This window comes from Anarrhichthys ocellatus, unplaced genomic scaffold, assembly GCF_004355925.1.
Source record: "Anarrhichthys ocellatus isolate YVR2014 unplaced genomic scaffold, GSC_Weel_1.0 scaffold1, whole genome shotgun sequence".
Lineage (NCBI taxonomy): Eukaryota > Metazoa > Chordata > Actinopteri > Perciformes > Anarhichadidae > Anarrhichthys > Anarrhichthys ocellatus.
The window spans coordinates 5,494,271-5,507,651 of NW_022280031.1; the positions used below are offsets into that span (position 1 = coordinate 5,494,271).

At 40.3% G+C, this 13,381-nt stretch overlaps 1 protein-coding gene across 4 annotated transcripts; it reads right to left on the reverse strand.

Annotated features, from left to right (window-relative positions):
* Nucleotides 1-389: 389 nt before the first annotated feature.
* On the reverse strand, nt 390-13,265 carry eif4enif1 (eukaryotic translation initiation factor 4E nuclear import factor 1). Of its 4 annotated transcripts, none has more exons than XM_031845909.1 (19): nt 12,937-13,265; nt 12,140-12,294; nt 11,741-11,814; nt 10,224-10,351; nt 9,590-9,864; nt 8,989-9,187; nt 8,678-8,841; nt 7,908-8,046; nt 6,427-6,603; nt 5,825-6,051; nt 5,066-5,140; nt 4,050-4,236; nt 3,408-3,493; nt 3,047-3,180; nt 2,597-2,678; nt 2,328-2,451; nt 1,920-2,231; nt 1,622-1,792; nt 390-1,401 (listed from the first exon to the last, which is right to left on the reverse strand). In XM_031845909.1, exons 2-19 carry the CDS (start codon nt 12,239-12,241, stop codon nt 1,226-1,228), a joined length of 2,832 nt encoding a protein of 943 aa, XP_031701769.1. In that variant the 5' UTR covers nt 12,242-12,294; nt 12,937-13,265; the 3' UTR covers nt 390-1,225. The 4 variants fall into 4 exon arrangements, with proteins under 4 accessions (XP_031701769.1, XP_031701752.1, XP_031701760.1 ...); XM_031845892.1 differs by having other exon boundaries at nt 5,780-6,051; XM_031845900.1 differs by having other exon boundaries at nt 7,908-8,067.
* Nucleotides 13,266-13,381: the final 116 nt, after the last annotated feature.

A 13,381-nucleotide genomic window follows, 5' to 3' on the forward strand; every position in this document is an offset into this window, starting at 1 on the left:
CAATCCAAGACTGCAGCTGTGCTATAAATTCAACTTTTTAATATCAAGATCGTTGCTCTATATAGTTTTGTTGAGCACTTTCATTTTGAAGCAAAACGGGACTACAAACTGTATTTCAACAATAAATGAACCTTGTAGCCTGGATTTTGCTTTTGTACTAGACAAATTAGAATTGAAACGTGTTTCTCATGCATCTATACACCGAATACAGTCCAGTCTAACAGGAGATGAATCAACACATTTCTAACTGCGTAAATAACCATACATTTCGCAAAGGCAGAATTTATGGCAGAGCCATTTGTATTTGATTGTGTAACTAATGAGGTGGCCATTGACTGTGTACATATTCATTATAGGAAATACAAAACTATTTAAAACAATTAAGCAACTTGTGTTTTATGGACTTTTATTTATTAATTCTATTTGTGCTTTTTATAACTTAATAGCACATAAACAAACTGAATCCCAACCACCCTCAAAAATTGACAATGTGAGCAATGTGAGCAGTGCTGCCCCCCCCACCCCCCAGTGACAGGTTGGATAGGAGGATACACTAAGGAAGAAAAAAAAAAAACAAAAAAAAAAAAAAAACACAAAGAAAGGCACAACCAGCGCTGGCTGCATCCCCCGGAGTTGTCTTGAAATGTTCCAGCCAATCACATCTACAGAAAAGGGTCACTACACCCATGCCACAAAAAGCGTACGAGTACACACTGAAGTTACTCAACAATTCAATATTTCTCACCAGCAGCAGCCCTTTCTTAGAGCAGTTCTGCAAGGGAAATTAAATTTGGACAAGACAAAGGAATGCTACCAGCTCGTGGGGACTTTGTCTTGCAGTTTTCAGTTGAACTGCAGGATCGTTTCACCTTCCCCATTCCAAGAAAAAGAAAAAATAGCTATATACAGGGAGAATACAATTCTTTCCCATGGTCTGTACAATTGGGCCTATACATTATTTACTGCGCAGAGCCTAATACAAAAAAAAAATAATAATTCACTCAGTCACAAAACATATTGCCATCATTCGTCTTCCCTTTTCTGCTGAGAAGCCTCTTCAAAAAACAGTGACTTCAAGGTTGAAGACAAAGCATGGCAAGGTTAGACTGTCCAGGTCTGTGCACCGTCTTTCAAATTAAAGTTCACATTTGTGTGGTAACGAGGAGGTGGAGATGGGCAAAAAGGAAAAAAAATATCTTGCTTCCAGCAGTGTTTTTTCATTTTCTTATGGCCGAAACTCCAATTCATCGACACTTATGACCTTGGCCGGCATGGAGGGTAATGGCTGTTCTAGCACGTCCGATCCAAACCACTTGGCGAGACCTGGAGGGTTGGGGCCCCCGTGTTGCTGGGAGCCATTTGTCCGGTGAGGGCTATGGCTCTGTGAGACACCTTGATGCACTGATGAGACAAAAGGACAGTTTAATCAAGAGCTCAGGAACAACTTTGTTGTTCCATGTACCTTACTTATTTCTGCCCTCATTGATCCTACATAAACTTAAACAGGAAATCCTTTTATTTTAGGTTATTCTTTGTGGCAGTAATCAGTAATCAACACCTTTGAGAGGATGCAATGCTTTCACTAGCACATGCCGAGTCATAATATTTGACTTCCACTCACTTGGTCTCTGTTGCTGAAGTTGCTGCTGCATTACTGCTAACTGCATTTGAGTATTTGCTCTAGGAGGTAGAAGTGGATGCCCTGTTGCACTTAGAGGGTACAGCTGCTGTCCAAGCAGGGCAGGAGGCAAGCCTTGAAGTTGGGCAAGGTCGACGTGTGTTGGAAATATACCTGGTGGGCACAAGTAAGACTTCCAGAGGTTATCACGGTCAAAGTTTTAACATCAGGTCAATTCACAGTAAATAAAAGTTATAAAAAGTTGAGAAAGTGAGGGTAAAACAAACAAACCACCACTAACCTGCCTGCACAAGAGCAGGGCCTAGTTGCTGGGGCTGGATACCCTGCGCCAGCATTCGTTGAACCACATTAGGGTGGAGCTGGGGAGGAGGGCGCACCATAGGGACATGTGATAGCAGCGGTACGGGATAGATGGGACGAGGGAAAGAGGAGGGTCCTGGAGGTGCCATGGTGGGCATATGGTGTCCAGCAGAGCCAGGCCTGAGACGCTCATGGTTCTGGCTTGGCAAGGTCTGTGAACCAGCCTTTAGTCCTCCGGACTGGGCAGCACTACCATCCATCACCTCCAGGTATAGATTTGGGGAGCTGCTGTCTGTAATCGCATAACCCAAATCGCAATGTTACAGTGTTGAAAACACACGTACTGATCCTCAAATCAGGAAGTTGTGGGTAAAGTAACACTCTGTACCATCTCGAGTGTGTCCTGCTGCCTCTTCCTTCATCTCTGACCGACTTGATTGTTCATCTCTGCTTTTCTCTTTTGTTGCATACATTTTGCGGATCACAGATGTAGGTGTAAACGACGGTGACAACTGTAGTTAACAAAAGGAAAGGAAAAAAAAAAAAAAAAAAAGTATACCAGCAATACCAAAAAGTGTTTAGAGATTACAGACAAAAGTGCAACTTGACAGGACAAGTGTGAACAATGACAGCTGGGCAGATAAAGTTCTTGCTCACCATGCTGGTGACAGCGTTGCCTGGAGAGTGTCTTTCAGCAGCCTGAGGGCCTGGACCAGGGGAGCAATTAACACGCTGCAGTCTGTGGATCACAAGCACATCAGCCGGACGCAACTAGAACATGCTAAATAATCCTCGCTACCGGGTTCAGGCGCATACATTCACAACACCGATGTATGCCAATACATGGAAAAATATGTTCCATGATTGTTCAGAGATTTACATTTACTCTAAATATATTTATATAGAGCAGAACGACCAAAGTAAAGTTGTAAGCAGTGCCTCTAACATGTATTACACTAAGCTGTCATTTTCCAGTTGCTAAAATGAACAAGCCAGACACGTAGCTCAAGTTAAATGTGTTCTTGATACATTGAGACAACATTCAATTCATTATTTCACCATGATAAGATACTGTGAAGTATCCAAATACCTTTTTAAAAAACTAACCTATTTCGAAAGGATTTGTCCGGTGGCGGCTTGTAGCCAGACTGGAATGAGTGATGGCCATGTAGAGCAAGGTCTTGTTGAAATGCCAGAGCTTCCAGGTCTGCATGACTCACAGGCATCGAGAGCAACCTCATCTGGTCAAACAAAATACACACTTAAATACATATACCATATAATAAAGCCAGTCGTTGTGACTCATCGGTTTCACTGAAAATGTACAATATTGTAAACCAAGCCATTATGTGCATTTTATAAAATAAAATAAGGTTAGTCTTCTATTAAATATCAGTTTACATAAAGAATTGCTCGTGTGTAAAATATCTTTTCAGTCATCAAACAATAAAGCTATTATTTAGGTTACCTGTTGCTGTGCAGCAGATCCAGGGCTGATAGACCTGTGAACATCAAACTGTTCTGGCAGCATGGGCTGATGACTAACAGGAAAACCTTGAGCAAAGAGGGAGAAACAACCTTTATATGATCCAGCTCCACAAACACCGTCGACTTATAAATACATTTAAACTGAAGATATTGGCTGCTGAAATGACTACAGCGCTCTTTAACTGCAGTCAGATACCCGTAAACTGGCTTGACATTTGGTCATGCTGAAAACTACAAAACATTTTTAAAATTCATTTTTTGTTCAATGTTGAGCTTTCACTACGTTTTTAGCTCCTGTGGAACATGGCCTCTGAGATTCCTTCCACTCCTACATTCCTGTTGTACATCTCACAGACCGGGTGAACGGCATATGAACAAAGCTGTAATAACCTTTGGGTTGCATCAGCATTAATACATTGTTAGAGGCAGCAATGAGGAAACATTTCATGAAAAGGAAACATTTGGGATCCCACTAGAGTCCAAATCCTTGGGTCATTTCATGAACTGTGAGTAAAGCCTATTGATGGAGAGAAAGTCGATGCATACAGTACGCGTTCTTTTACATTCCAAGGTAAGGTTTACACGTCTTTGCTGCAACATGTCACTTTTCCAATTAAATTACCTGCTGAAGGATGCATCCGACTGTTGAAGTAGTCGGGTGAGGGGGCCCTCTGTGGAAAGAGAGGGGGGGACGGGCCCTTGTGTAGTCGGCCATGTAGAGGGGCGGAGTTTGTTGGACCCTCAGATTGGGCCAACAGATTACCAAGTAGTGTAGGAGAGCCACTACGAGCAGGACCTCCCAAGAGCTCCTACAATACAAACATGCATATACATTTCCAAAGATGTCACAATTCCCTTTATTGTTATTAGTCTGCCAGTTCTGATTTAAAAGCAAAGCCATCATCCCGAGAATGTGGGACGGAGAATTCGGTTCACCCGTCAAACTCACCCTGGCAATTTGCACACACTTAGATACAGCACACAAAGTTAGTGTCCTTCAACATTAAATCTGTTTAGGTCTTTTAAAACACACCAATTCTCTTCCGATTGGTATGGACTGTATATTTCATATAGTATTCACAGAATGGGTTTAACAGATGTAACAATAGTAGAAATGTAACAGTCAATACTAATAAAATTCCATGGGAACTTACACTCCTTTATTACAGTTTGCATTAAGCCCGTCCTTGACTAAACATTACTTTGAGTCAGAATTTAAAGAAATTTTCTATGGCGTCCTTATTTTCACCCGACAGTTATCTAGCATGTTGCCACCATGCTGTGAAAAAAAACACTCGTCTATTTATGTAATGTTTAAAAACTGATGGGGCCTGGAGGACAGTCAGAAGGTTGGAAATTAGAAACAGATCTGTGGACACAATTAAAAATGAAGTCGCCCCAAAAAGACCTTAAATATAGATACAACTCTGGCATCATAATGATTGTGCCACAAATTAATAAGCACCTGCTCTGGAAAGAATACATATCACTTTCCCCCTGAACTTCAGTTTACGCTCTCCATCTGTATGACGCACCACATAATCATAGAACCAGAGGCCTGTAGTAAGATGGGACCGAGTACACTCCTAGACTAAACATCTGTCAGCATTAGCCTGAGAGAAAAGTCAACATACACACCTGAAATATGTTTTTCTGCTGCTGATGAGGCACCCGAGTTTCACACATCGTCACCACAGCTGGGTCTGAAGGTTGCTGCATTGTACGGGGAGAAATAATATGTGGCCGGTGCAATGCAATCATGTCCCTGTAAAAACCCATCTCAGTGAACAATGTAGAGTGTGTGGGAGACATTTTGAAGTGTGTCAAAACGAAATTGGCATAGAAACTAGTATCTGTGAACTCCATGAATATTTGGACACGCATCTTATACAGACTTTGGTGGAACCTCTTCCAAACTGCACCACTGAAAGTCAACCGAGATGGATTTGTACACGAGTCACAACCAAAGTGTCCCTCATGCAAGTCAGGTATGCCTTTGGATAAACGTGTACTGTTGTGTTCCTTAATGAGCATTCACACAATGACTAAGACGACAGTCTTCTTGTCTCAGTACAAAAATAAATCAATTACAAATTCAGAAAGTGACCGACTTCCATAAAAAAAGGACACTTGCAGATTTCATACATCACAAAAAAAACAACCTCCAAAACATTTAAACAAATTTATGCCCATCACTTTGTCTATGAAATTTTCAAAAAGTGGGTTGTCTAGGTTGTGCTGAAAAAGCTTGCATGCAACATCACACTGGGATGGAGTTGCATTGAAACATGCACATCATGTTTACTTATCCAGTAAACACCTGTGTCACAATATAGATTAAGAAATACTTACACTGTTTGTGGTGGTTTTGTGGTGAGTTGGCAGAGTTCCACTTGCCTTCATGCTGTTGACTAGTTTATTAAAGGCCGACATATCCGTGTCACGGAAGTGTGGACGGGCGCTGGAGCCACCAGTCAAAGCTTCCTCTAAATGTTGAGCCATGAAGGGCGTGCCATTCCCTCTTTGAGGAGGCGGCACTTTTCGCACCTGTGGTTCTGAGCCCAGCTTCATCCCCTTCATTCCTCCCTCCACCTCCTCCAGCGAGAGCACCGCGCCACAGTTAGCTGTGGACAGATGGATATCATTCAACTTCATCTAGCACACTATAAAACTAAAACAAGTTAGTGCTGTAGAAGTAAATGGAAATGCTAATTAAGAGAATGCCATACAATATAATAGGACACTGACTGCATACCCAGACCTTTAGGGCTGCAGTGGTTTGTTATTACAGGTGTGCATTATATTATTTTTTTAATGTAGTGTTAATGTTGGTCTGATCATCAATTTTCATAACGTACTATAATCAGCATGTACTGCTACAACAGATCTTCAAGCGTATCCATATTGCCTAACAGTACATGGACAAAGATTGCAGTGGACAGTATATTCCCAGGTAAAGTTGCGTGATGGTATAATTGTTATAGTGAGCCGGCACTCACTGCTTTCCCGTAGCCGAGCTTTGTTGACAGACAGGGTGGAAAGAAGAGGCTTCAAGTCTATTTTGGCCTTGTGCAGCAGCTCCAGGATGTCCACCTTCTCCTTGCACTCCGATGACTGAATAGGTGTGAAGTATGAGGCAGGGCCTTGGCTCGAGGACGTGCCGCGTGGCTCAAACCCTTCAGAGGAGCAAAACGGTCAAAGATTTAGTACATCGTGTTTGGGGGAATGTACATTACAAAGCAAAAAATGTAACAGGCTAGTAATCAAATAGCACTGGAGTGATATGGTAAAGCAGCAGTTTGGTGTTGACAAAGATTAAAGCCTCATTTTTAAACAAGATACACCCCAAGGTCAAGATTTGAATGCCACACCCCCAGATCGAGGGTCAGTCAAGATTGGCTAGAAAATATGCCTGAATGTTGTATTCGCCTTTAGCCTTAGCTTCAAACAAGAGAACAAATGCGATCGTTCAGTGAAGCAAATGTCCTTCATCTGTAGGAGTGGGGGAAGAAAAAGATAAATCGAAAATAAAAAAATAAAGAAAAAAGATTTATGTATGAATCAAGATTCTTATCTTGTAAGAGTCTGAATTGATCACAAATTCCAAAAATCAATTAAAACGTTTTTTTATGAAACAGATATTGCATTAGAAAATTTACATTTTAAAAATACAGTGGCTGTCTGCCTCCCACACAGAATGCACTGCATGATGGGAGTCCCAAAATATCACTTTCATTGATTGAAAATGAAATGCAATGTTAGAGCTCAAGCTGAATGAGAAATAATTAAAAACGAGAACTGCCCTCACAGCATGCGCTACATTACATCATGTAAACAAACCAAGTATCAAACCAACAATCAGCTGTAGGCTCCAGTTCAGACTTGAGACAAGATGGCGTACTTGGCATCTTCCTACATTTGTACTATTTTTTTGACAGAAAAACATTTCCTACTGTGATATTTACCAGTTTTAAAGTGATATTTTGTGTATAATTTCTTTTTGAAATTGGCATTTTTCTAAGAAATACAAGGCCGCTAGCCTTCCAATTTGATTCATGTAATAATTATAATTTTTTCATACAACTTGAATTTGTCATTCTTCAAGTCACTGTGCATATTAAAACCTTTTTAGTAAAATGTTTTATTTGAGTAAGTTTAGCGTGAATAAAGGTTACCTTTTGCTTTTGAGTGTTCACATTTTTGCAATCTGTTGATACGACTTTTCACAAATAAAAAAATCCCATATGTACAAAGAAGTGTTTTGAATCAAGAAATCAAAGGTTTCACAGCCCAACAATCTGAAGCCTTCTCAATACAAAAACCTTCTGAAACCAAATATGAAGGTTATCTTAATACTTCATAAACCTCACTTTAAAAGCCACCGATCGTGATGTTTTCATATGAACACAGTTTCACCAAAGAGTGTCTGGTTTTAGGCTACGGAGTTAAATGAAACTCCGTTAGGAAATCAAATTATTACCTGCAAGTTTTTCCAGCTCCTCATGCGGAGTGGAGCGTAGACTGCTGGAGCGGCTGCCTGAAGGGCTCAGGTTACTGGAGAACCACTGACTGAAGCGACTAGCCGATACGGGGCCCTCCCCCAAAACGTCCTCGATCATCTGCAAGACAGAAAACGGAGCCTGTGAAACAGAGTGAGAAACAAAAATAACAGCAGGCTGAAAGGTACATGGACAAAAGGTGGCACTTACATTTAGGGTGTTTTCCCCTCGATTTAGCACAAAATGTGCTAGAAGACAGTTGATTCAATGCCTCAAACCAGTCTGTACACCACTTTATTTAGTTCACCAATTAGGTCTAATATAGCTACAATGATGGGCATACATTTTGATTGTTGATACAGTTTGAACCCATCTTTAACCCCATGCAGTAGTTCGTTGACAATATTTGGAAAGTACAACATTCAGTGATAATCCCCACCGGCAGCAGCAGAGATCTTGTGCCGACACACAGTATCTGCAAACTTAATACTTGGCTTCAAAAAGGCTTCTTTATTTTACGTCAATAGAAATCATGAGCAGATTATGTAATCTTTCAGGTCACTCTAGTCTCTAAATTGTTCTTATTGTATAAATACATGACGGAAATGTCCAGCGAGGGCAAACACTTGAAAACCTCTACTGTTGAAAGTTGATCCTGATTAGAAGACTACGTCAGAAAACGGGACTTTTAGAACCCATCCAATTTGTGACATTCACACTTTTAAAAAACACAGTGCACCCCAAAACTTACAGAGGCCAGTCCTGGCATGGTCTTCTCCAGGTTGAAGAATTCATTGAAGTCAAAGTCTCCGGTCGTCTGCTCAGGCAGAACATCCGGGTGGGGAACCTCCTGATCAGCAGTAGACTGCAAACCTGCATCTCGCTCAACTGCCTGTCCACCATTACATTCCACTCCTGCACAACAACAACAACAACAACAAATCGTAAGTATTCCCAAATGTGATAGCAGCAGCAATACGATAGTTATCAAAACAATACCAGGCAGTTAACAGATTATACAAATGGTATGAAAAAGTTAAACTGCATTAGGCTTCGACATGCCTTCTCTTATGGACTCGGCCCGCTTCCTTGAGCGCTTGGAACGGCGCCTATCATCCTCCAGGATTTTATCGTCAAATCCAATGAGCTCAATTGTCTCCGACTGGCTGGTGGGACCGGCTGAGAACCACTCCGGCTCCTCCTCTGCATAAGAGTCATTCCTTCTCCTTTCACTAAACACCCGTTTGTCACCAAAGTCCCTCTGCAAATACAAGACAATATAATATCACCGTGTGAAATAAAAAAAATAAAAATTTAAAAAAAACACGCAAATAATTGATTAAATGAAGGGACCATTCTTGGAATAAACTCTTTGTACAGAGAAAGCACACCGATTAAGAGGGACTCTTATGTCCAAGCAGCATGTTGCTCATTCTACTAAGTAGAAAGTAAATGTTTGCTGTTATACAATTTCAAAGTTTGAGGCTTTTTTCCACATATACATCTCTTTTCAATAGCTTCATAATCTTTACAGGGGGTTTTGAGAAACAAAATACAGGACACATTTTGCAAAACATTGCCAACCTCAATGTACTGAGTGCCTCACTGTCCAAACACTATAGGGAAATACATTATGGATGGACTGAAAGCAATGAACACCAACCCTGAATCTTTTATCCTTAAAGTCTCTCTCACGTTCCCTCTCTTTCTCCACACGGGGCTCTCTCTCAAAGGCTCGGGCAGGAATTATGCGGCCACTGCCGATCCTGCGTGCCCCTCCTAGACGAAGACTCTCATTCTCCTTATTTTCCAGGGGGCTAATTGGGCGACGGGCGTGGGGTGCAAGTGCAGCGTTGCCTTGACATCCACCTCCGAAGCTCCGTCGCTGCGGGCTTAGTATGACATCCAGATCATCCTCCTTTAATCGCTCTCGAGGATCTGAATACAGCGCAGCAAACAAGCTTGGCTTTAGATATTTAACACCAACGGTCACATCATAACCAAACCAATAATCCAAAGAAAGCCTAGCTTAAAGAATATCTTCCAATTTTCTCACAAGAAATATTATTTTCTGCCTCATTTATGTTGTCTTATTAACACAATACCATGTTGCTCAAATATTTGTTTAGCTGCTGAATATTCAGGAGTTGTGAGCATTACAAATACAGAAACCTGTTCTGGATAAGAATTATGATTTATCACAACACCTCAGACAAACATCCTGCTACAGAGAGTAAGATTATTTTATGACCTACGTTTTGGTTTAAATCTTAATCTTTAGATTTCTGGCCATTTACCTGGAATTCTCCGTTTCAAAGGAACTCTGTCATCCACATAGTCCTTTTTAAAACCTTCCACTGGAGAGTTACGCCCTGAAGTGGGATACAGTGAGGCGTGCCACTTCTCAGGGTCCCAGACACCATCACTGTATCAAAACACCATTGGACACAATTAAAGCGCACACACTCAACCAGCTGACCAAAGCAAGACAATTAACTAAAATGATTCACAAAAAAGAAATCTCACCCGAGTAAAAGATAATTTACATGTTGCACATAAAAATGCTAATACAGGGAACAGCTTATACGTCTAATATTATATAGTTCTGGACATTAGAAAGACCAATTATAATACAATCCCACAAAAGCACTTAGTAACAGTTAGCATGGCCAACATAATCTACAACCAACTATAACAGTGGATTTGAACCTTTATTCTGTTAGGCAAGAAGAGGAATGCTACTTTCTATCATACCAGATATTTAATGATATTGTCAGTCATCCATGTCTAAAATAAAAACATGATCTGCAGGATCGACAATAATTTAAGCAGAAAACAAACACTGTTATGGATTAGGTGAGGGACTAATATTCTGAAGCAACAGTTTCCTTGATTTAGACACTTCTCTATAATGTACAAACTATAATAAAATACAAATGATCTGCAAACCAAACGCACATGCTTTTTTACTCTCAAGAAGACATTAAACACCACCTAACATCAGAACCCATCTTTGACGAGCCACTTGTCAGTGTTACGTCAATAGTTCCTCTAGGAATTGAAATGGTTTGCTCTGTTCAAGACTGAAGTAAATGTGACTAAATAAGAGCACAGCCGAAGGTTATTCAGGGGCCACCCAAATTTACATTTTTATCAAATCTAAATTTGAGTTATAGAACTGTTTGAGGTTGTGAGTAAAATACTTCATGACATCATAATCCCATTCATTCAAAGTAACTTTTATATAAAAACATTTGATCCTACACACTTCACAGTTCCAGCGGCACATATGATCAGACAAAGACACGCTTGATGCATACTTTGATCTCCATGCTGAGATGTGGTCTAACTTCAGAGGCATGCAGGGACATGTGCTTTGTTTTCTATATTGAACTCCAGCATCTGTGAAATTGAATCACCGTTTTTATGTCCCCCCCAAGACAAACCACCATATCCTATAATGGAATCTTAGAATGTTAATCATTTCTTGGCCCAAAATTACCAAAATTATCAATTAACGCTCATCAAAAACACCTTCCAGCTCGCTCTTTTACAACAGCCAATGAAAGTAAATATTCTCGACTCAGAATTAAAGCTTTTTCATTCTCAACAGCTCATGATTTATGTGAACACATAACTATGACCAAAGCAGACACCTAACTAAGTCAGTTACTGTCAAAGAGAAGTAAGAAAGTTGCCGTTTTTCAATGATGCCCATCTAAGCAGTCACATTCCACAAAGTTTGCTATATACGATCAGATTATCATGTGGATTGTGTATGATGTGGATAACAGCCAAGGAAACTCATTCTTACCTGTCATATTTATCAGAAAGACATTCTGGCCTTTCATTTGAGACTGGCAGTTCTTTTATTTCCAGAAGCTCCTCCTGTATAATAATTGATGATCAGAATCAGTTTATAATGGCCAGGTATGGGTGGAACTACCAAGAACTTGACTCTGGTTGTTGTTATTCACTCACACAAACAGGTACATTGCAAACAATAATATAATAGTGCAACGGTGCCGTGTAACTATGCTAGAATTAATATATAATGACGAAAGTAAAAGGTTGCTTTATATACAATGCTGTGAGTGGATATGTATAGTGCAAGCATTTCAGTTTACAGTATGTTCAGTAAAACTAATAGTTTGTGTGCATACAGAAGAACACTATATGGCCTCTATATTACATTGTTGGTATTTCTCATCACCTTGGTGTATCTGTAAGGAGCTGTGGCTGCTGGCTGGTTGACTTGGTCCACAGCAGCATTTCCATCACCGGTCTTCTGCTCGACACAAGCATCGTTCTCCATGACTGCTCTCTCAGACTGAACAAACCGCGTCCAGCCCAACAATTAATTTGTTCCTGTTGGAAACATATTGAACGTTTTTAAGTTCATCATGCAGCTCCATTGAGTTAATTTAGAAAGGTCTGGACAATATAGTCTTATTGATAAACTTAGCACTTGAATTGTTTATTGGTGTTATTTTAAACTTCTTTGGAAACAATAGATAAGAAAAGAAAACTGGCCACATACATGAACATACAGTCAAAAATGATAAACATATGATCAATAAACTTCACCTAACGTCAGGCTAACTTAGCAAACGCTGCTAGCCAATTAGCAAGTTAATTGAAAACAGCCATAGAACGCTGACATGGGACGTGACACGTCAATTACCATTATTTACCTAGCCGTAGCGTTAATTGACAAATTGCTTGTAAAGTTAGTATCTGGACCGTGAACGAAGCCGTTAATAAATACATCTCGAGCCAGTAACATTAGAGACCGTTGGTACATTCTGTTGCTAAGGTTAAAATGAATCATCTCTTAACTGTTTCAGGAAAATATACGCTAACAATTACCCAGGTATTGGTTAGCTAAGGTAGCGTACAACACAGTTAGAGTTAACTCTGAACAACATCCAGGGTATCTTGCGTAAAATTTGTACAAACGGTTGGCTAACAAAGGAAGTATGTTTAGAAAAACACAAACGACCAACTTACTGTTTAAATGCTGCGTGGAATACTGGTTGCTCACGGCCGAGCAGCGGCAGTTCACGTTAGTTAGCTAGCTAGCTAACCTAGCACCTTTAGCTAGCTAGCTAACTAGCTGGGGAATTGGGGATAATGCCCACCCAGCGAGTGCCAAAATCTTAAACCGGTTGAGTTGTTGCAGTGGTATCAGCAAACACACACTATACTGGGGTAACTAAACAAAATAACGAGTCCAGGCAACAAATTAATTCACACGGTGACTGTGTAATCTCAAATCATTGTCTGCTCTTTCTCTGTTTTCTAAGTCGTAGCAGCAATTTTCCTCTGATCACCGCTTTAAGAAGGTCCTAGGAAAGATTACATTGTGCCCATTGCGCCTGTGTATAATTGTATATAATCTGGTGTGCGTTGGCCGTGTTGTATTCTCATATTTAAATCATAATACAGGAATTAA